General features: G+C 26.1%; 1 protein-coding gene across 3 annotated transcripts; it reads left to right on the forward strand.

Moving 5' to 3' along the window:
- The first annotated feature begins 2,662 nt into the window (after positions 1-2,662).
- Positions 2,663-22,992, forward strand: LOC111295141 (protein STRICTOSIDINE SYNTHASE-LIKE 2-like). Of its 3 annotated transcripts, XM_089742886.1 has the most exons (4): positions 2,663-3,049; positions 20,440-20,601; positions 21,790-22,056; positions 22,229-22,992. In XM_089742886.1, the coding sequence occupies exons 1-4, from the start codon at positions 2,796-2,798 to the stop codon at positions 22,797-22,799; spliced, it is 1,254 nt and encodes a 417-aa protein (XP_089599012.1). In that variant the 5' UTR covers positions 2,663-2,795; the 3' UTR covers positions 22,800-22,992. The 3 variants fall into 3 exon arrangements, with proteins under 3 accessions (XP_089599012.1, XP_089599013.1, XP_022744254.1); XM_089742887.1 differs by lacking the exon at positions 20,440-20,601 and having other exon boundaries at positions 2,667-3,049; positions 22,229-22,989; XM_022888519.2 differs by lacking the exon at positions 2,663-3,049 and having other exon boundaries at positions 20,166-20,601; positions 22,229-22,991.
- The last annotated feature ends 620 nt before the right edge of the window (positions 22,993-23,612 follow it).

The following is a 23,612-nucleotide window of genomic DNA, read 5'->3' on the forward strand; positions in this document are numbered from 1 at the left end:
AATTTATGTTTTTGAATTTGTTTATATGTTAATTTTTTTTTAATTTTACATTATTGTCGTTGAAATTTAACGTTATCTGAAAATGTATAAGTTAACTTAGGTTATTTGATAAATTAAAAAAATTAAATATTTTAAAATATTTTTTTGAAATTCTAAAATCTGAGAAGGGAGCAAACATTCCCTACATGGAAAGGAAATTCATCCCTGAGATTGGACGGGGTGCATAGTGTTGGGGGTAATATAGGTAGGATGCATAATATTTTTCTATATTTGTTTAATATTTGAAGTTGTCAAATTTTAAATTTTGATTATTAAAACAAGGTTCTCAATACTCTGTTATTTATTTTTTCTTCTTTATTGTTGGCTGCAAGCTTCTTTAATTTCACTAGAATTAAAAAATCTTTAATTTCACTAGAATTAAAAAAATTCAAGTTGAACAGCTTTCACTTTTCTGAAAATGCTAATGTTATAAACTTCTAGATTAGTATTAGTTTAATTATTATCAAATTATTATTTAGTTTTTATTTTTTAGGCTTTATTGTAGTTTGATTATGTGTAATTTTAAGATTACATTTCATTTTATTTGTTTTTATTTTAAACTTTGATAAAATGATAGGAATAATTTTTTTTATTTTAGGAAGTGAGGTATATAAATATAGAGTTATAATTAGACCTGTTCAAGGGTTGGAGCTACTTTTTTAAATAAAAAAGTCTATCCAAATTTTGAGAGGATTTAAACAAAAAATTAAATCACATTAAATAAGTTTATATATAATTTTTAAACTTGTTTAAATTTGAACCAGGCCTTAGATAAAATATTTAAAGCTTAAAATTGATACAGTTTGGCCTAAATTCATATATATATAAATTTTTTATTTTTATATATATGTAAATTATATATAAATTAATTTACATATATATAAAAATTAAAAATAAAATTATATATAGTTTATTAAACTTAATTTTTTTTTATTTTTACATATATAATTTTTAATTTTAATTTTAATATATATATATATATATGAATTAAATATAATCTCATTAAAATTAATTTAATAATTTTTTATTCTTTTATTATATAAATTAAGTTTAATGGATAGGTTTAGAATTTATTTTTTTAATTTAGGTTAGATTTAAAAAAATTATGAGATTCAAAATTTCAAACCTAATCAAATCTAGACACACATATAAATTATTATTAGCAAATATGAGTCCGACCCGAACCCAATTTAACCTAATCAACGAACACAATCTCATCTAATTTAAGTTGAATTTAGTAAAACTCCAAAGGTTGAGTTTTTTTTTGGAAGTCTTTTATTTTCACTTTCTCTTATTTATAAGTATATATTATTTGGTATCTAGAGTCAGATTAAAAGATTTCACAATCTAATAAGCATTCTCAATGAGATCTTGAAACTTTTAATTCTTTAAGATTACCTTTTCAACAAGTAAGTCTTCTTCAAAAATTTGATCAGAATGATCCATTTGAAGCAATTAAAGATTCATTCTCGAATAAAGAAAAACAACAAATTCATGTTGAATCAATATTAAATTTTAAAAATATGATGGATGAGTGATAGGACTCGCAACCACTTCAGGACTATCAACTTTTTTCGGAAAAAAAATTAGCAATCTTGTGTGTGTCAAACCTTTTAATCACACATATTTTGAAAAGTTTTATCATCATCGTATAGAAGAAAATTAAAGATTTTAAGTTCTATTGTTTCCTTCAAAGATGTTAGAGGTTTGAGAGGGAAGGAACTTCGGTTGGCATGACTTCATGCATGGAGTTCGTTGTATGGATGATGGCACTAAAAACGAAAAAGTCTTTGAGCAATTTCTTCTGGAGGTGTCCAATTGGTGTTTTGATAACCTTTTCCTAAAATTTTTTAAAAAATATTATAAATATTTTTTATTAATTAAATAATATCTCAAATCAAATCAAACCTAAATTTGAAAAACTTGGTCTAAGATTCAATTCATGGACAAGTGTAATTTCCTTCACCTTTAAAGACAAAGACAATATGAGAGCATGAAATTGATATCTGAACTTGTAAATTGACGTGAGTTTCATTATTTTATTTATCTTTATCAAATTGTTATTTAGTTTATTTATATTGTTTTGGGCTTTATCATTTTAGATATTTGGATCTTTAGGATTACATTTCATTTTGTTTTTTCTTAAGCTTTGATAAAAGGGTAAAATTAATTTTTTTTTTTTTTAAAGAAGTGAGGTCTATAAATGCAAATTTAGAATCTAATATAATTTAAGTTGATTTTAGTAAAACCCAAAAGATTGAGCTTTTCTTTTAGAAGCTCTTATTTTCACTCTTCCTATGTGACATTTATCTGCTAATCATGGGGCAAATAATCATTCATGATATCCCAAAATTTCTAACTTGCCACATATTAAAAATATAAAATTAAATTAAATTAAATTTTCGTACAATAAAACTTGAATTTAAAATTTTATGAGTCTAAAACCTTTCACTTATTACTTGGCTAAGACCTTGTGCAAGTTTTGATTATAAACGTGAGGCGTGTATAAGTCCAGTAATGGTTGATGTTACGTAGATCTTTCTCGAATGGCGCTTGGTGCTGTTTGGTGAAACGCTGATGTATTAATTGGTGTTTAAACCAAACTTTTGACAATAGCTTCAAAGTTGTAATAATACTCAAATACAATTATTATCCAACACGGCTTTTAAATTTGGTAGACAATCGACCAAACAACACCTAACAACCTCGTAATTTAGCTCCCTGCTTGATTCCAAGTTTTCCAAAATCCGAAAATTATGAACGCAAAGCTGTTATTGATGGCGATAATCGTGGTGCTTTTCTCCTCCATGGTAGCGATTCATCGAAACGGAGATTCATCACAACCATCCAGTACAGAAGCGATTTCTCTGCCAGAGGCAGTTGGACCCGAAAGCATTGCATTTAACCCATATGGTCACGGCCCTTACACTGGCATATCCGATGGCAGGATAATCAAGTGGGACAAAACTCAGCAGCGATGGCTTAATTTTGCCATAACTTCCACTGAGAGGTACGCGTGCTTTTTTTATTGTCTTATGTGCTATGTGATCGGCAAAAAGCAAGACAGAAAAGAAAATTACTAGAAAAATAAAAAATTATTAGCGTATTTTCTCTCGCGAGAGTGTTAATGTGTTTTTTAAAATTACAGATTGATAAAATTATTATATTTATTTAATTTATTGTTTAGAAAATATTTATAAAAATAAAGAAATACGAAATAAGAGAAAAAAATAATATCATTTTTATTTTTTATCTTTTTAATAAACTTTGTTTTCTCTCTCACGTAATTCTCTGTTTCTTTCAAAAGAAAGTAACAATATTTCAAAGGCACATGTTTTTAAATATTTTTTCTTAAATTATTTTTAATTTATATCTTTTTTAAAATTTTAGAAAAAAAAGAAAAAAGTAAAAATTGATTAAAAAAAAGTACAATTCATAAAACATAAAGCTACTGACAAAAAAAAAAAAAAAAAAACACAACGTTCGTTTACCACAATAACACAAAATCTCTTTTATCTAACAAAAAGCTTTAACATTCAGATCTCAATAATAGCCTTCAAAATATGAAAATTTCTTCCTTCAATATTGAACCCTCTAAAATTCTTCATTCAAAATCTAATAATGTTGATCATTTTAATTCTTATTTGGTTAAATAAGATAATTTCATTTTTAAAACTTTAGCATTTGTAATGTTGCATTTTCACATGTGACTTAAAAACTTAAGTGCATTCATTTCATTATGTTCTTGTTTTTAATTAAAATGGTTACTAAATTATTGAAACTTTTGATTAATTTATTAAAGTTTGAGTAATTATTTTTTTATCATCCAACTAATAGTGTCTAACGACATGCTAACATGATAATGACATATCAATTGTTAGGTATCATATGATATTGTCATGTCAACAAAATTTTTTCATGTCAATAATATCACGTGACATATGGCTGAGTGACTAAATTAAAAATTTTAATAGTTGAATAATATTTTCAAAAAGACAATTATAACTGAGTGACTAGTTATACATTTACCCAAAACTTAATTTTCCACTTGCCATTTTTTTAATTTGCTCAAAATCCATCCATCCTTTAATAGTTTATTAAAATTTTTAATATGAAATTTAACTATGTTATTTCAATCACCTTTAAAAGATTACATTCAATAGGTTTGAAATTTAAATAATAATATCTACAATCTCTTACCTTGTATATCCTCAAACTATGACCTTTTTGTACAAGAAAAAATCATGCCATCCTTCAATAGTTTATTGAATTTTGGATAAAATATGGATGAAATAATTTTCACATGATGCTTTAATGGATACACATGGAAAATTTTTTATCCTAAATTTAATGATAGATTGATAAATTTGGAACAAATTAAAATATGGTGGATGAACAATTAAAATTTTTAAGTAACATGTGAAAGTGAAACTTTAACAAAAAAAGTCATAATAATGAAATTTACTCATTTTTTTTAATAGGTTCTGTCGTTGTTTGTCTAACATTCTTAGGTGATCCTATAGGAAATGGAACCGGTAGTATTTAAGTTAAGGCTAATTGTCGTTCTCCAAGAGTTTACTTAATTAGGATAACTTTGACACTAAGTTGGCCATCCAAATATGCTAATTTTGTTAATGCAATGCCAAACATTGTTGTATGCATTATGAAAGATGTTGTTTTCTTGAGTGTTATTATTAAAAACAAAGTTTTAAATCCATTTACTATGCATTGGTATTGAATAAATAAAATTTGAAAGGACAAAAATAAGTTTTGGAATGGAAGTTGTTAGAGTAGTTGATTGCTTTTGGTAGGGGTAAAAAAAATTTGAGAAAACTAAAAACTAATTCGAAATTGTAATATTCGATTCAATTCGAATTAATTTTTTTTATTCGGTTTAGATCAAATTTGGATGTTAAATATATATATATATATTAAATTTGAATCGAATTTCAAATTGAAATGTGAAAAGACAAAAATAAAATCAAACTGAATTATATATTTTTATTAATTTTTATATATTTTTTGAATTTTTATAAAATAAAAATAATTATTTTATATATAAATTTATTTAAATATATGAAATATCCTATTAAAATAATATATAAAAGATAAAAAATTAAATTCTATAAATCAATGAACAGAATCGATTTAAAAAAAATCAATTTAAATTCGGATCAGATATTAAAAATTTATAATACTATGTATTATCCTAAAAATCGAACTAAATTTAATCCGATTTAATTAATTATCACCACTACTATTTGGATAGTAGTTGGTTGTTCATTACTTTCAAACATTCTATTTAAAATTTTGTCTAGGGCATGTTGGCTTTCTTAAGGAGAGCAGTTGACTTCCATGTAGGATTTCACATTCTTTGGTGAAAAGTTGCCTAAGACAATCGAATGCCCTTAGGTAAACAGTCAAATTCCCTACAGAATTTTACATTTCTTATATAAATTTGCTTAGAGCAATCAAATGTCATGATCAAGCATTAATTCGAATGCCCTTATTGAAATATATATATAATATATATATATAATCTAAATTGTTTGCTGGACATGATGCTTCATTCCAAAAGTGGTGATCTTTTCCCAAAAGATATCTATTCATGGAAAGGTGTTTCAAACACCGATTGAAGCTTATAAATACTTAAATTAGCATTCATTTAACATAACATTACATTCAGTTACTTGAATAATTAAATCCTTCTTGTTCACGCTCTTTTTTTGATTCGTGGATCAAGTGTGTTCATGAAAAACTTGAAGTAAAATGTTTTGCTTCTTTGATTTAGGCATTGTATCTTGAGATTATGTTTTCAAGAATCTATTTGCATCATAATGGAAAAATTATTATCCTTAAGATAGTTTTATAAAAGCGACATACCTGAAGTTTCTTCATTTCTTCTCTCTATTGCAGTGGCGAATTTACATGTCATTGTGAAACACCTTCAAAAATTGGAAAACAAGGAAATTTAAAGGAAAATTTTGAACGGAACACTTCCAAAAATTAGAAAATAAAAAAATTTAAAGGAAAATTTTTCATAAACATCCCAAAACTTTCTTTTGGACATCATTTTTGTAAATAAAATTAATAAATTCATCGACAGTATTTTATATATATTATAAGTGAACACCCTTCAACAAAATTCTGGATCCGCCGCTACTTCATTTTTTGCATTAATTAAAACCCATCACATACAACAAATCAAGGATAATAGACTTCTTAAATTGTGACTTTTGCAATCAACCAAACCTAAAGTTTATAAAGTGGAGAAATTTGAAAGGTTCAATAGTATGAAAGGATGTTCTTGATATTGAACCAAAATTCATAAAATATTTTGTTGAAGAATTATCTTAATGAAGGTGGAAGATTATTTTGATATTACCCAAATTTTACTCTTGGTTCAAGTATGGCACAAGATTGATCTTCCAAATTTATTCTTTTACAAATCTTGAAGTCAGACAAGACTAAGTTCATAAACAAAGAAAAAAAATGGTAACTCCTATAAAGAGCAAATCTTTTCGGTAAATCAAGGTAAGTAATTAATTTATTGAACTTCTTTATGTGATAGTGGAAAGATAAATAAATATCTATATGATTGAATGTTTAATTGTATGTTAGTGGTTTTAATATTTTCTTTTAAAATCATGGATTGAATTGTTTTTCAAAAAGGTGGATATATTTTTATTGGATTGTCAATAATTTATTTGAGTTTTTAAGTTTTAAAACCTGGTTTATTATCAAGAGAAGTGAAAAGAAAATTTCATGACCATAATAATTAATTATGAGACATTTCCAAATAAGATAATCGACTATCTATGGCAATTAATCAATTACCAGAAAGCTTTAAAATGAAAACTTGATTTTGGAAATTAAATATAAAGGAGCAACAAATTTTCTAACCGGGACAATTGATTGCCTTGGAGTGAAATTTCAATTCTTGGTCTAAAATGATTAGTTTCATTTTACAAATGTTTAAACTTTTTTCAAACGGTATTCTTTCATTTATAAAGGGTTGTCAATGGTAACTATTGAGTTTCAAAAAAAAAAAAAAAAAAAACTCAATGAATACAAATTGGTTGGTTAACCAACACAATTCGAAAAGATATATCTCTTGACCAAAAACACTAAGGTCAATGACAATGATTATCCTTTTTTTTTTTTAGTAAAATCTACTAAATATGTTTGCTGAATCTATTTAGTGGTATTAGAGATTATTTGAATGATCTATCTACACATAATGTTTACTTTAGTATGAAGTATGAGACTATTGAGAGATTATGATAAATTGCTATGGGATTTATAAATTGAGATTAATGCATTATTTTTGCATAGTTATTATGTTAAGTATAATAAATGCTTATTTGACAAATTATTTTAGAGTGTTTTATAATTCCTTGATGCAAGTATGCATATATCTAACATTTTATGAGTATATGAGTTTTGAGAAATACAAGAAATTTATGTTTGTCAAATAAATTAATGATCATAGTTCTAATCCTAATTAAGAATTGCATGACTAAGTTTTAAAAACTTTAGAATTACATTGTGATGTTTGTTGCTTCATGATGAATTTTATTTTTTGCATGAGTTAAATTATATGCTATTATATTGTCATATGAGATTATTTTATGATACTAAAATTTTACAAATGCTGAGTTGAAGATTGATAATTTTTTCAAGGAAGAGAAATGTTAATATTCTATTTGTGATGAAAATGAACTTAAAAAAGTAAATCATTTTAACAAAAAATAATTAATTTGGAAATAAATTATTGTGGTAATAAATGAAAATGACATGACAACACTGATCACTGAAATTAATTATGATATCGAGTAACGATGAACATCAAGAGTAACACGTCATATCTCATTTATTTAATTGCGCCTTTTAAGACTTATAAAAATATCTTTCTTCTAAATTTGTTGAGCTAAAATTGGGAGTTTGAAAATACAAATTCAAACTGAAGATCATTTATAACCAAAGATTATAAAACAAAAAATATACATATGAACTATTTGAAATCTATTCTTTTGTAAGTAAATGTTATACCTCAATCGAAATACAAAATGATCATATTATCTTAAAGTAAAAATTTAAAATAATACAAAAAAATTTTTTTAATCATTATAAAATTCTTCAATAAGATAATATGTTCAAGTAAAATTTATATCTTTAATTCAATTAATAATAAATCTTTATATACCTAAATGTAAACTAATAAAATTATAAAACTGCTTCGTAAAATTTCACAAGCCAACAATGTCTCAAATGCTTAAATAATCTTTTCAATTTGATTTTTTAGCTTCTCGTAAACTAAGTAAACTTATCATTTACTTATTTGTTAAAAAAAGGTAAAAGTGAAATTAGTAAACCACAATTCAGTAAATATAGGTTCATACACTTTATAAGATCAATCATTGTTTTCATATATACATATAGATCATTTAGAAAATCATTCGAATTATGCTTCCAAAACATTTAAATAAACATTCAAAGAATTGATATCATATCAAAACATTTCATCAATTATAAATCATAAATAATGGTTAAGTACATACTTCATACAAATCATGGATCAATTTTCAAAATCATAAATTTATCATCATAAACCATCATTATCATTAGTTTATCGTTATCTCTAGTCATTACTATAACCTGTGACTTATGACCATATTGATAATTTAATCCTTATGATCATTATTAAACAAAGATGGCCAAGTTTTCTCTCATAAAATATCTTAGTCATTTTTTCTTTTAGTAATTAATCTTTTAAATAAACTAATGGTTTTTGGTAATATTTTTGCTCAATTATCATTTGGTATAGGGTATTACATTATCTCCTTCTTATAAAAAGTTTTGTCTTCGAAACTTGATTTACCTTCACATATTATTCTTTTCATTTCTCAAATTACTTCTCTTGCATATGATTCTTCTATTGAATTTTTTCAAAAGTAATAATTCTGTCTTAAAACTTATTCTTTCCAATTAACTATTTGAATATGATATTTTTGATATGTTCATGCTTATATCATCTTGAATTTTTAAAAACTCATATCCAACTACACAACTTGGATCAAGAACATATTCTCTTAATATAGATTTGTAACATATCATGTACACTATATATAAGAGGTAGCAAGATTCTTTCTATTAAATTTTTTTCACTTTACCAAGAACTTCAAATGTTTATACATAATATAAACTTAACATTTCTTACTTTATAATCCTTGTAACACTTTTAATGATGACACATTTAAGTATAAATGATTACCTACTTGAAGCTATAAATCCTATCTCTGAATTTTGATATAATTCTTTTGCTCACTTTAAACTATTTCTTAATGAACTAAAATTTATTAGTCATATGTTCCATAAATTTAAGAAATAAACATTTTAATTCCAATAAGTTTAAGAGTTAGATCTACCTCCATACAAAACCTTAAAATGAGCCATTGAATTTTTGCCTTATAATTATTGTTAAAATAAAAAGTTTTTCTTAAAGTCGTAACATAAGCACTACTAAAAGAATGTCTCATCAATGATAAAGCCTCCAAAACTGGAAGGAATACAAAATATCATACGCTAAATAGTCTTTATTTATTAAATATTTATCACTTTCTCGACTAACAATAGCCTAAAAATTTATATCTTAAACCAAATCAAGCTTTCACAACACACTATAATATTTCCTTCTAATAAAACTTTAAAATAATAAATTAACTTTCATAACATTGTTTTATAACAAAAAAAAAAAGCATATGTCCACAAATTTTGCAAGTTTTTTGCTTCACATCGAATATTAATAACCATAATAACCATAAAATTGAATAACAATATCAATAAATTCTTTAATCACAAAAAAAAAAAATCACATACTACTTTAATTTTCTTTTTTTCTTCATCAACAATATGAAATTTTCTATCAATTAACCATTATAATACATATGAAGTCAATGCAATAGATCATATCATAAATTTACACTATGTAAATTCAAATATAAATATTTAATTACCCAAGTTATCTTCAATTTCGAAAATTGTTCTTTCTAATTCTATAGACTGATCATCGGATAACAATTGATTCTTCACAATCCATACCAATATCATCATGTCTCAAATTTTCCTTTTACCAAATATATTGCTATTATCTCCAAGTCAAAGTCAATACCAATGTATTATAACTCATAAATAAAATTCTTTTATAGAATTTCAACAAATAAGAACTTCACATAGTTAAATTCAGGCCAAAAGTATAATTATAAACAATAACTAAATGCATCACATTATTCATAATTTTTTTTAATTTTCTCAAAAATTGAATCCCTACTCAATATCACCATCTATACAAAATCATGATAAGTTATTAAGACCTAAACATAATATCAACAATTTTTTGCACTTGTAAGATTTAAAAAAAAAAATGAATTTTTAACTAAAACGTATCTATATATTTATGTAAGTCAATTAGTTTTTCAAAACCAACTTCCTTATTAAATCATTTAGATAACCACAATTTTAATTTTTATCCACAAATTTATTTCCTTGTTATGTGCACACAGCTTATATCATAATAGGCAATATTCTTCATGAGTATATAATTTCAAGGAATCCAATATTGTGCTATAAACTATAACCACATATAATCACTTTGACTATTTAGAAAATTCTTTTCACTCCAAATAGAAATATAATGATCAAACTTCAAATTAACTATACCAATTTCTTACTCGCGTGATCAACCTTAAATCCTTTCTCAATGAAAATAAAAAAAAAAACCAATTAAGTGGATATCTTTTTTTTTTGTTTTACATATAACCAATAAATCCACCGAGATAAATTCTCAAACATTATAACCAATAAATAATTATTTTAAAATATCATTTCATTCCAGTAACAATTTTCCATAGTTTAATTACAACAATGTACTCTTTTATTCTTAACTTAGTTCATGATTAAGGATTCGTTTAACACTCATTAAATAGTTTCAAAATCTCTTTAAATCGAATATCAATCTTTTCTCAAATCCTTAAGACCTTCATTGATCAGTTCATTTTTTTTAATAACCTTTGAGCTCATAATTATATCTTATTATGAGTTGCAACAAAAATCTATTCAACTTATAACATTATAATATGTCAAAGTAATTAAACTTTCTCTTCATTATAAAATCCAAAAGCAATACATAAATATCAATCAAAATAATTATACCAAGAATTCATTGAATGATTGATTCCTAAAAATTTCATTGAAACTTCAACTACTCCAAAATTCATTAAATCATTTACCTATATTCACCACTATAGTCTATGGATCAAACTTAAGTCCTTAGAAAATCATCACATAATCTAGAGGTCATCATATAAGTTTTTAAAAATCTTCACATAATATATGGATTATAACTTTACTCGTAGAATATCTCTTTCAAGCCAAGAATCATAAGCTATATTATTAAAAAATCACTGTTAATCAAATTATCATAATTTAACCTTTTAGGAATCTCTAAAGATCATAACCTAAGTTCTTAAAAAATTTCAATCATAATATAAGCTCTTACACACTTTCACATATTATAAAGATCATAAACTATACTCCTAAAAAATCTCCATTTATTCAAAGATCATACTTAAATCTTCTAAAAATCTCTAAAAATCATAACTTGAATTCCATCTATTATAGGATCATGGCCTAATCTTTAAAGAAAATTCAACATAATTTAAAAATTATAATCTAACTCTTAGAAATTCTTCAAAAATCATAACTTAAACTTTGTTCCCATTTCATGTCACGCCCTAAGACCAAGAAGCAATATGGCCATATTATCTTGAGGTAAAATTCCAAAATAATACGATGCTTTTTTTCTTGATCATTGTAAAATTTTTTAATAAGATAATCTTTAATTCAAATAATGATAAATCTCCATATACTTAATTGTAAACTAATAAAATTACAAAATCGCTTTGTAAAATCTCACAAGCCAACAATATCTCCAATGCTCAAGTAATATTTTCAATTTGATATTCGAGCTTCTTATAAACTAAGTAACCTTCTCATTTACTTATTTGTAAAGAGAAAGTAAAAGTGAAATGAGCAAACCATAACTCAGCAAGTATAGGCTCACACATCTTATCAGATCAAGCATCATTTTCATATATACATATAGATCATTTAGTTTCATCAATCAAATTATGTTTCCAAAACTTTTAAGTAAACATGCAAAGAATTAACATCATATCAAAACATTTCATTAATTATAAATCATAAATCATGGTCAAGTACATACTTAATACAAATCATGGATAAGTCTTCAAAATCATAAATTCATCATCATGAATCATCATTATCATTAATTCATTATTAGCTACGGTCACTACTATAACCTATGGTAATGATCATATTGATAATTTCATCCCTATGATTGTTGCTAACTATTATAACCTGCTAGTTAAGACCTTATGCTAACTATTATAACCTATTAGCTAAAGCTGTATGATTATAGCTATGCTAACTATTATAACCAATTAGCTAGGGTTATAAAACTAGTTTTGATGTCGATAATTTCACTTCTTGAGGATTTATTCATAACTATCATAAAATCGTTCTTTAAGCATAAATTAGTTTCTCATTTCATTCATAAACAAGATCTATCATTTATATAGCAAAACATAAAATATTCATATGTTTGATCCTATTTTCATGTATTGAAAATAAAGAAATAAAATCTTCATTCATTTATAAACATACATATATACATAAGTTTGAAAGCAAACAAAGTATGTGAGATTTTACTTGCCACGTTTCAATTCCACTATTTAGTTTTTTCCCAAAATAATTAATGGTCTTTAGAAAATTAACTAGATTGTAGCCTCTGATTTCAAATTTTTAACTTGATTTTTCAAACTCCTTAACCGTAAGGAAGATAAGAAAGAAAAGCTCTCATTTTCTTTTCTGTTTCACATTAAATAAAAATGGCTAGGTTTCCTCTTATAAAATACCTAGGCCACTTTTTCTTTTTGTAATTAATCTTTTAAATAAATTAATGGGCTTTTGTAATAATCTAGCCCAATTATCATTTAGGCTAAGGTATTAGAGTAAAATTATTTTTATAGGAATTATGCTTGATATTCTAAGTTACAAGCTAGAAGTACATCTAGTGAAAATATAGAGATATTATCCTTAATGATGATATGAATGATAACTTATATTCATCAAGTGAAAAGGGAGATACTTAAGATAATTAAAAAGATAAGGTAAGGAAAATTTACAAGACATGTTACTTTCAAGAAAATAGATTTCAAATCTATTGTTGTAAAAATTAATGAGATTGAATTGGAATTTGAATATATTGAGTTTCAAATCTACAAATGATTATTTATCTTATGTGATGAAAATTATTATAGATTATAGTGATCAAATTATGATTAACTATACTAAGATAAAAAGATTAGATCATTTAAAAGTAAAAAACACATTGCCATGAAAAATAATCATGTGTTGTAAAGGTAGTAAGGTACTACTTACAAGTCAAATGTTAGTAGACTCCCTTACTAAATCCTTATCGGGTGATAAAATTGCTAACACAATGGAATGGGATTAATAACAATTACTAGATATGATCTTGATTGATACCAATTTTATCTCATTAATGTTAATTAAGAACATGATCCTTTAAATTTAAAGGATAATCTCATCATTTGATGTCATTGTGTATTAGAGTTTAAAAGGATATGAATCATGAATTATCCAAAAAAATTATATATGATATTTATGAAATTTTGAATGTATTATTCCTTGGAATAATGGGGTAATTAAAATGAATTTTATTCCTTATAAAGTTTCATACCTAGAAGCCTTTTTATTTCAAAACATAAAAGTTGGACATAAGTCCTTAACAGACTTATAGATTTTGAGTATATTGTAAGGTAAAATAGGAGGTTGTGGAATACTTTTAATAAGTCTACCAATGCAAGTAGAGAAGTGAGAGGCCTCTTTGTGAATTTTTGATTAATTGTAGAGTACTTGCAATCACAAGATAAAAGTGAATGCCTATCATTATTAATGCACTAACTTTTGGAGGAATACATGAACTAGTGTAAAGTGTGAATATGTTTCTTTATGTCTCATATTCAAAATAAAAGTTCAAGTTATAGCTAGCTTTGGACGTACACCATGCATATGAACCAAATTTCAGAATTTTTTAGGTTGCATGCATTTGCAATTTTTAGTAATAAGTGTGGTATTGTTGTATATATTATGAAAGATGTTTTCATAAGTGCTTTTATTAAAAACAAAGCTTTAAATACATGTAGTATGCATTTGTCTTGAATAAGTGAAGTTTTAAGTATAAAAATATTTGAAATAAAAGTTTCTAGAGCAAACAATTGTTCTTCGGGTAGCAATCAACTACTCATGACCTTCATACATTTTGTTTGAAATTTTACTTGAGGCATTCGACTTCTTAAGGAGGGCAGTTGATGTTTTTATAGGATTTCACATTTTATGTAAAAAGTTATCTAGAGCAATAAACTGACCTAAAGTAAGTAATCAACTTCCTTGCATAAATATAAAATTTTTCCTAAAGTAATCGAATGTCATAATCAAACATTCGAATGCCCTTATTGAAAAATAAAAAGAAAAAAGTCAGTTGAATATGATACTTCATGGCAAAATTGGTAATTCTTCACCCAAAAGATAAATATTCATTGAGTGGTACTTTCAACACTGATTAAGACTTATAAATACTTCCATTAAATGTTCATTAACAAAACTTTACTTACTTGAAAATTTCAATCATTCTTTCTCACTCTCATTTTTTTATTTATAGTTTAATTGTTTCAAGAATAACTTAAAACGCATCTTGTTTTTTTTATTAAAGCATTGTAATTTGAAAATAATGTTTTCAAGAGTCAATTTGCACCATAATAAGCAAACTATTATCTTTAAGATAGTTTGGCCAAAAGAACAAACTTTTTTGTCGGAGACTTTAAAATACACCATAAAATTTTCTCTATACACCCTCTAAATTTTCTTTTGAAAATACCCACATAGCAAATACCAAATTTAGCTTTTAGTAAATGATAAAAATACCCTCAATAGCTTATACACCCAACCTTTCTTCTGAAAATACCCACATAGCAAATAACAATTTTAGCTTTTAGTAAATGATAAAAATATCCTTAATAGCTTATACACCCAACCTTTTTTCTTCTTTTGAATTCAACAATAGGGAGAATTATATTGCATTCTCAAAAATGAGTTTTTGAGATTGCAATTACATTTTCGAAAATGGATTTTTGAAAATATAATGTAATTATCAAAATCCATTTTTTATACTGCAATATAATTCTCGAAAATTCATTTCGAGAATTATGCTATATTCTTGGAAATTCATTTTCGAGATTTACATTATATTCTTGAAATTTTATTTTCAAAAATACATAAATTTTTTTAAATATATATTTAATTATAAACTCATGACAACGTTTAATTTAAATCTAAATAAAATAAATACATTTAATCTTAAAATAAATAATACAAATGTAGGAATATTGGAGACAAGTTCACAAGCAAGCATGGGTGGGAAGGGTCCAGTCATCAATGTGCCCATGCTTAGTTGATCATATGTGTGAATGGAAAAGACATGTTAGTTCTTAAGTATGTGTTGTAATAGTTTTGGGGACCGCTAAACGAATTTGAAAACAAATGAAAGAGTCACCACCAATCTTTTTTGGCTAGGTGCGATTGACCACCTATTAAAACTTACTTTCTTAATAAATTAATTATAATTTATTAAAAAGATAATTTTTGAGTCTGCGAAAAATAGTTTAGGTTCAGGAGTCGGTTATGCATGGGAAATGATTAGCACCCCTACAATACCCATTTAAAACAGTACAAATTAATTATGTGCTATCTTTTTCTATTGACTAGAATAGTCTTAATTTTGGTATTTAAAGATTTAATTTTTCTATTTTCTTTAAGCACATATTTTTATTATTTTTTTTAGTAAGCTTGAAAAATAAATAAGAACCTTATATTGAAAATTTTCTAAAAATATTCCAATATTCTGACAATATTAAAATGAACCATATCACTTAAAGAATTTTTAAGAATCGCTACTCAAAATTCTCAAAAATTCAATCCTCGATGATTCAAATTTACTTGCATAAAATATGATATATATAATTTTTTAAAAAAAGAAAATATCATTTTCTTAAAAACTCATTTCTATGCCATTAAAAATGAAAAATCTTTACCGAAAATTAATCTAATTGGTTCAATATATTGGCAGCATTTTAGATAGATTTTCTTACCTAAAGATTCATAAATAATCACTACTTGAATTTCTTTAAAATCTCATCGCGAAAGATTTTTTATTTTTTTAAAATTAAAAGTCAAGCAATAATATTATACATGAATACATTTATTGCCTAAAAACACTCTTATTTATTAAGAAATATTGTTCAAATTATAGAAAATAATTATAAAATAAAAATTTTTTGTATTAAAAAGAAATTTCTAAATATTCTAATACTTTGACAATTTTCAAAATACTTTTCTCACCTGAGAATTCTCGAGAATCTCTACTCAAACTTTCCAAAGTCCCATCATCAAAAATTCCTATTACTTATTAAAAAATGGTTTTTAAAAAATATGTATATTTTTTTATCATTTTATTAGAATTGTTCAAATTAATTAAAAATTTTGTATTGAAAAAAGTTTCAAAATATTCCAATACTTTGATAATTTTTAGAAATCTTTTCTTACCTAGAGAATTCTCGAGAATCACTACTCAGACTTTTCGAAATCCCATCATCGAAAATTTTCATTTATTACTATTAGCATTTGTATTGCGTAAATAAAATGACAAACATAGATTAAAGTAGGAAGGATTAAATTACAACAAACATAGGAATCTAATTAAAAATGTATAAAATTAAACTTGTAACTAAACTTAAACAACATAGAAATATACATGTAAACATGATTAAGCTTAAATATACATGAAAATATACCTTTATTAGAGACCAATTTTATTTCTTTTATTAAAAATTTATTTAGAGAATTTCAACTAAAACAACTTAACCTATTGAAAGTCAACAAAAGATGTGGTCTTGCTTCCCCACGTCTTGCAACATGGACAAAATACTATTAAATCCCTACTTACTCCATCAAGCAAAAAGAAAACAATGCCATGGTCCCCATGCCATTCTATAGAAAGCTTTGTCTTCTTCTTTACATGGCTTTCATTTTTTAATACCTTTTTCATTCTTCAATCTAAAAAAAGCCAAGAAAACCATGCAGTCCCCACCCATTTTAAACAAAGCTCTAGTTTTGTCATATTCATGGCTTCTTCATTTTAATAATTTTTTTTCTATTCTTCCATCCTAAAAACGATGCCACCCGTAGTAGCATTCTAAACTTTTATAAATAAACTCTATCCAACAATTCACATGCAAAAAAACAAACCCTTAAAGTATTAAGACCATTAACCTCTACGGACTAATTACAAAGCATGCATTATATATAGCATGTGCAAAAGTGAAAAGAAAAAAGAACAAGATGCATGAATAATAATGAGAAGCCAATAAACATAACAAAAAAGAAGTTTTAAGCTTTTTTGCATCATTTCATGTAGAGATTAAAAACCATAGCACCTATATAAGATGAACTTTTAAGCTTATATAATAACATACATATAAAAACAAGTAAAAGAAGAAAACAACTACAGTAACCTTTAAACCCTCAACAAACAACCTACAAACAAGGACATACTAGAATCGATAAAAGTTTGAAGCTTTAAGCTTCCCTAAACTAACAAGTTTTCAACTTTCGTACAAACCCTATACCGAAACAAACACGAAGGAAAAAAAAAGAACCATTTTTCTTAATCTCACATGGAAGAACATGAATATCCAAAAAGTTTCAGAAAACTACCTTCCTTCCCACTTTCTTCAAGAGTTTTCTTTTCTTTTCCCTTTTTCAACCAAGCTTTCCTTTCTTCCTCTATGATTTTTCTGGTTTTTTTTCTCAATCTTTTTTTTTTTCTTTATGTTGGCTTCCTTCTTCCCTTTTTTCTTTCATCCTCTTCTCCTCTCCATTTGGTGGACCCCCCTTTTTTTCTTTCAAGAGTTAGCCCCCTAAAAAAAATTCTCATTCTTGGTTAATATAAACCTTCGGATGAGATTTCATCCAAGGATTAAAGCTTGTCTTTTTATTCTTTTCAAGGAACCACCTTTGGTCATTGGATCAAGATCAATAAAAGATCCAATGATCCATATCATTCACTACAAATATTAGATTTTTATATCCTCCAAACACATGAAAAGATCATTTTACCTATAGTACAAAGTTTTCGGTATTTAGGTCATTTTCTTAGAAATCAATGTTTCCATGCTCATTTTTGAGATTTTAAAACACCAAAAATTATTAAATATTATAAAATTAAAATTTAAAAGTTTCATGAAAATCCGAGCTCGAAAAGGTCAAATTACAAAAAATACCCTTATAAGGGTATTTTGGTAATTTCATACTTTTTAGGGTACTACTATGATTTCAAATGCACCAAAAATCATGAAATATTATGAAATTAAGATCTGAAAAGTTTCATGAAAATCTGAGCTTGTGAAGGTCAAATTACGAAAATACATTTTTAAGGGTATTTCGATAATTTTACACTTTTTAAGGTACTACTGTGATTTCAAATATACAAAAAATCATGAAATATTATGAAGTTAAGATCTAAAAAATTTCATGAAAATTCGAGCTTAGAAAAGTTAAATTACAAAAAAATTCTTATAGGAGTATTTTGGTAATTTCATATTTCTCGAGGTACTGCTGCTATAATTTTAAGTGCATAAAAAATCATGAAATATTAAGAAATTGAGATCTGAAAAGTTTCATGAAAATTTGAGCTTAAAAAACCTAAATTACAAAAATATCTCGTATAAGGTATTTTAGTAATTTTGTACTTTCCTTAGTACAATAAAAATTTTTAGTGTTTTAAAAATCACTAAATTTAATTTTAAATCACATTGATTCCAATTAGGTTATAAACTTTGAGAATTAACCTAAGTCCTATTTATTTTGATCAAGTTTTGTACAATTTTGACCAAAGTCATGCAAAAGAGTTTGATAGTAATCATATGGGTCTCTTTTTTATTATACTTAAATATCGATGCATTTTATGGGATCTTAAAGGATTGTAAATGGGCCTGAGTTACCCATGCTAAAACGTTCATGACAAAATTCAATGTTTACAATATACATGGCGTAAAAGTGTTCTTGTCTTGAGACCAAAAAACCAAGAACACCTTTTTGCCCATGCAAAATTAGAAAATAAAAAAAAAAAGGTGTTTTTTGTTTTTTGAAGTCTCAAGAGAAAAAACAAGTTTGTGCCATGCATGCTTGAAAACATCTATTTCAATTCCATTCGTACATATGATCAAGTAAATGGGTCCATTAGTGCATATATTTTTAGTTAAGTCATTCTTAAACAGCTCATAGGACATGGATCTATATAAGTAAGGTTTTCAGTGATTAAAAGTAAAAAATTCACTTATGGAAGTTCTTAAAGGTTTTCAAAAATAGATATCCAAAAAATTTTAAGGCTTTTCGAAAATTCATTTTCGATAAACTTCAATGATTTTTGAAACTTTTCAAAAATGGATATCCAAAAATCATTGAAACTTCTCAAAAATGGATTCTAAAAAATTTTTAAAGCTTTTTGAATATCTATTTTCAAGAAACTTGATTTCACTTAAATTTTACTGTAAATTCTTACCTATATTCACATTATTTTAATCAAAATTAATTGAAAACAAGATAGGAATCTTACCTTTAATCACTGAAAAACTCAAAAATATTAGTGATTTGAAGTTAATTTAATGGATTTTGGGTTTTTCTATTGAAAAGTGAAGAGAGAAAAAGAGAAAAAGGATAAGAATAAAAAATAAAAAATAAAGAGTGTGGATGTATTTAGTAAAAATAAAAAATTAAATTTTAAATTTTAAATATAATATATAGAGTAATAAATAGAATATAAATAGAATTCCCTATATTGTCAAGTCAAAGGAACAGGTTCATTAATTTCCATTTCCACATTATGACAATACAGGTAATAATTAAGGGCATGGAAAGCATTTTTTTTTTCTTGGCAACAGTCAATCCATCGTCAGGAATTTACTATAAATGAAACGTATACATTAATTTCTTTTGCATTGCCTTTGCTCACAGTATTTCATAGCACTTCTTCCTTTTTCTCTTCAAACTCTTTCATTCCTCCATAATTAGCATGACCTCCAAACACTTCATCGCATTAGCAACGATCATACTCTTCTGTGCAATCACCGTCAATCATATGGCTAAATCCGTCTTAGAAAAACTTTTCAACGGCAAACATAGGCAAATGGAATTTGTCCCAATTGTGGATGCGTTAGGACCTGAAAGCGTGGCGTTTGACCGACTTGGTGATGGTCCCTATACCGGAGTATCGGACGGTCGGATCATCAAGTGGCAAGAAAATGAACAGCGATGGATCAGTTTTGCCACGACTTCCCCAAAAAGGTACGTATCTCCAACGTACACATACCTTGTGTGATAGCCAATATTCTCTACGTTTGAAAATTGTTTTCGTTTATCTTCCATGGGAGCGTTAGGCCTGCAGTATATACGGAGAGTTTGGAAGTATTGAACACCTGCTTTACGTTTTTCCTTCATATGGGATCAAAAGTGGGTTATTTAAGGTTCTTCGTCTTAGCGCTAGCCCATCTACCAACAAGAAATTATCAAGCAATCTTGTAAAAGTTTACTACCAACCTAAGTGATTGGAAGTCTTTCTCAACTCCTTGATCTGAGCTCTTAAGAAGATATAAAAGAAGATAGAAAGGCCTTGTTTGGAAGCAAGATTTTCTTTCTTTTCTTATTGACTAAACCCATCCTTTGTTAAAAAAAAAAAAAAAAACGTGATTGGGAATCGCATTTTTCAATTTTTGGGTCGCGTGAATAGGGTTGGAGATGTCTTCGCCAGGTTTGTGTGGTTTGTATTTGTCATCGCCCTCCTAGCAGAGGCAGCCCTTTGATTTATCTATAATTAGGTCCCACACTCAAAACATCCGCAGCTCGTTTAGCCCCACGGCACTACAAAAAACACTCCCCACAACGTAAACTTCTACAATTTTGTGTTTTTATACAAGAAATCACAATTTGAAGGAAAAAAATTTTAATTTTAAATTTATTAAATATCATCTCTTAAAAATAATTATATTAATCAATTAAATTAAGTTACAAGTTTTTTTTATCCATTATTTTACAAAATATATTTCATCATCTTTACACATGCATTATAATTTTAATTGTAGATTCCAAACACACAAATGATAAACATAAGAAAAATTAATAGACAATATCAAGTCCAATCTTGGCATGAATATGATGGCATGGCAAGTATAAGATCATTATATATATTCTAAAAAATGAGATATAAAGAAAATTAATTAGTAAAATTTAAAAGTGTAACATTTAAGTTTTAAAATAAAATGAAATTAATACTTAACCAATTAAACCAACAAATTTCAAAATAAATGATCTTCCAAGCAAGGTAAAACCAATTAAAACTAACAACTGTTTAACAAAAAAAAAATAATAATAAAACTCACAATTGTGAATCATGTATTGAGAATTTAGATATGGAATTTATTCATAGAAATAGACAGAATATATGTAAGTCATGACATAAGTGGCTGCTTTGAGCAGAGAAGGGTGTGAAGGGCAACATGATCATCGTGAAACAGAGCAGAATTGTGGGCGCCCATTAGGCATCTGTTTCAGCGAGGCGACAGGTGATCTTTACATTGCTGATGCATACATGGGGCTACTAAAAGTTGGTCCTGAAGGCGGCTTGGCCACTAGGATAGCAACACATGCTCAAGGCAGCCCTTTCAAATTCATCAATGGTTTGGACATCAACCAATCCGATGGATCCATTTATTTCACTGACAGCAGTTCTCTTTATCAAAGGAGGTACATCTCAAAACTCTATTGCTAAAATTTAAATTAATTTGATACATTTAAATGGAGCAAAAACTATTATTTTCGAAAAAAATTTTAATTTTGTCGGGGTAAAACTGTTATTTTCATTAATATTTTTATTAACATTTTAATTTTTTTTATATATTTTTAATAAATTTTACAGGAATTATATCCCTCTAATACTAACCGGGGATAAAACGGGAAGGCTGATGAAATATGAGCAGGAAAGCAAACAAGTGACTATTCTTTTAACCAATCTTTCATTCCCCAATGGAGTGGCATTAGGCAAAGATGGCAGTTTTCTTCTCTTTGCCGAAACCACCAATTGTAGAATCATGAGGTACTGGTTAACAACATCAAAAGCTGCAACTCTTGAAACTTTCGCACAACTCCCAGGATTCCCTGACAATATCAAAAGAAGCCCAAGAGGAGGGTTTTGGGTGGCCATGCATTCACGAAGACATATGATTATATCGTGGATTCTTTCCTATCCACAAGTAGGCAGTGCTTTGATTAAACTGCTGCCCATTGACATTATGAAAGCTTATTCGGTTTGGTCCAAGTGCAGCGGGACAGGATTGGCAATGAGGCTCAGTGAGGATGGCGAAATTTTAGAAACGTTAGAACATAAAAGTGGAAAGACAATGAGGTCCATGAGTGAAGTGCAAGAGAAAGATGGCCATTTATGGATTGGATCAATTAACATGCCTTTTATAGGTTTGTATAGGATATAAATTTTAATTTTTTTTTCTTTGGAAGGTTATAACTTATAACTTGATAAGATGAAAGGGTATCCCAATGAAAGAAATGTATAAATTTCTGCTATAAAGTAGCTACAGAGTTGTGGACAGATCTAGTTGGATTATATACATGTTAAATAAATTCTATTGGATGCTCAATAAAAGATTTATCATTCTTTATCGAAAAAAAAAAACTTTTAAGCGATTTCAAAAGTTTGTTAACTCAAGAATTTGGCCGATATGTTTTTTAAATTGTTTTAGAATTATTTTGTTTCAAAGAAAAAAAAAAATCAGTCAAAGAAAATGATGAATTATTGTAATAAGTTTGATATGACAATGAAAATTATTTTGTCCATGAAGCGCATGAGAAATATGGTATGATGAAAAAACTTATTGGTAACAATTACAACGAAAAAAAAAAAAAAAACTTATTTATAATTATTTTTTTCTACCGAGGTCAGTTAGATTGTATTGATGAGCATTATTACAATTAATAAAATAAGATTTATTAATTAATTTAAGAAACTAAAATTAAATTAAATAAAAAAATATTTCAACTAAAATATTAGTCATAAAAATGACAAGAACTTGCACGCGCAAAGAATGATAAGAGATCCCTAAAAATCTTAGGCATATTTTTCATTATGTTTTCGATGCCTTAAAATAAATGTTTTTACCTATATTTTTTTAGATTAAACGCTAGATAATTTCAATTAAAAAGAAATTGCCCTTCTACCATTTTCTTTATCCATTTTTTAGATGATCCATAAAATTTAAGTGGAGTCTCTTAAAAGTATTTTTGCAAAT

The sequence above is a fragment of the Durio zibethinus genome, chromosome 14 (genome assembly GCF_047325235.1).
Source record: "Durio zibethinus cultivar Kanyao isolate XHJ-2024 chromosome 14, ASM4732523v1, whole genome shotgun sequence".
NCBI lineage: Eukaryota > Viridiplantae > Streptophyta > Magnoliopsida > Malvales > Malvaceae > Durio > Durio zibethinus.

Bases quoted from the DNA above. Each gene is read 5' to 3' on its own strand.
- LOC111295141 (XM_089742886.1), top strand. From the start codon at position 2,796: ATGAACGCAAAGCTGTTATTGATGGCGATAATCGTGGTGCTTTTCTCC. The intron at 20,602-21,789 runs GTACGTATCTCC...TGCTTTGAGCAG, and splicing joins GCCACGACTTCCCCAAAAAG to AGAAGGGTGTGAAGGGCAAC. The intron at 22,057-22,228 runs GTACATCTCAAA...TAAATTTTACAG, and splicing joins AGTTCTCTTTATCAAAGGAG to GAATTATATCCCTCTAATAC.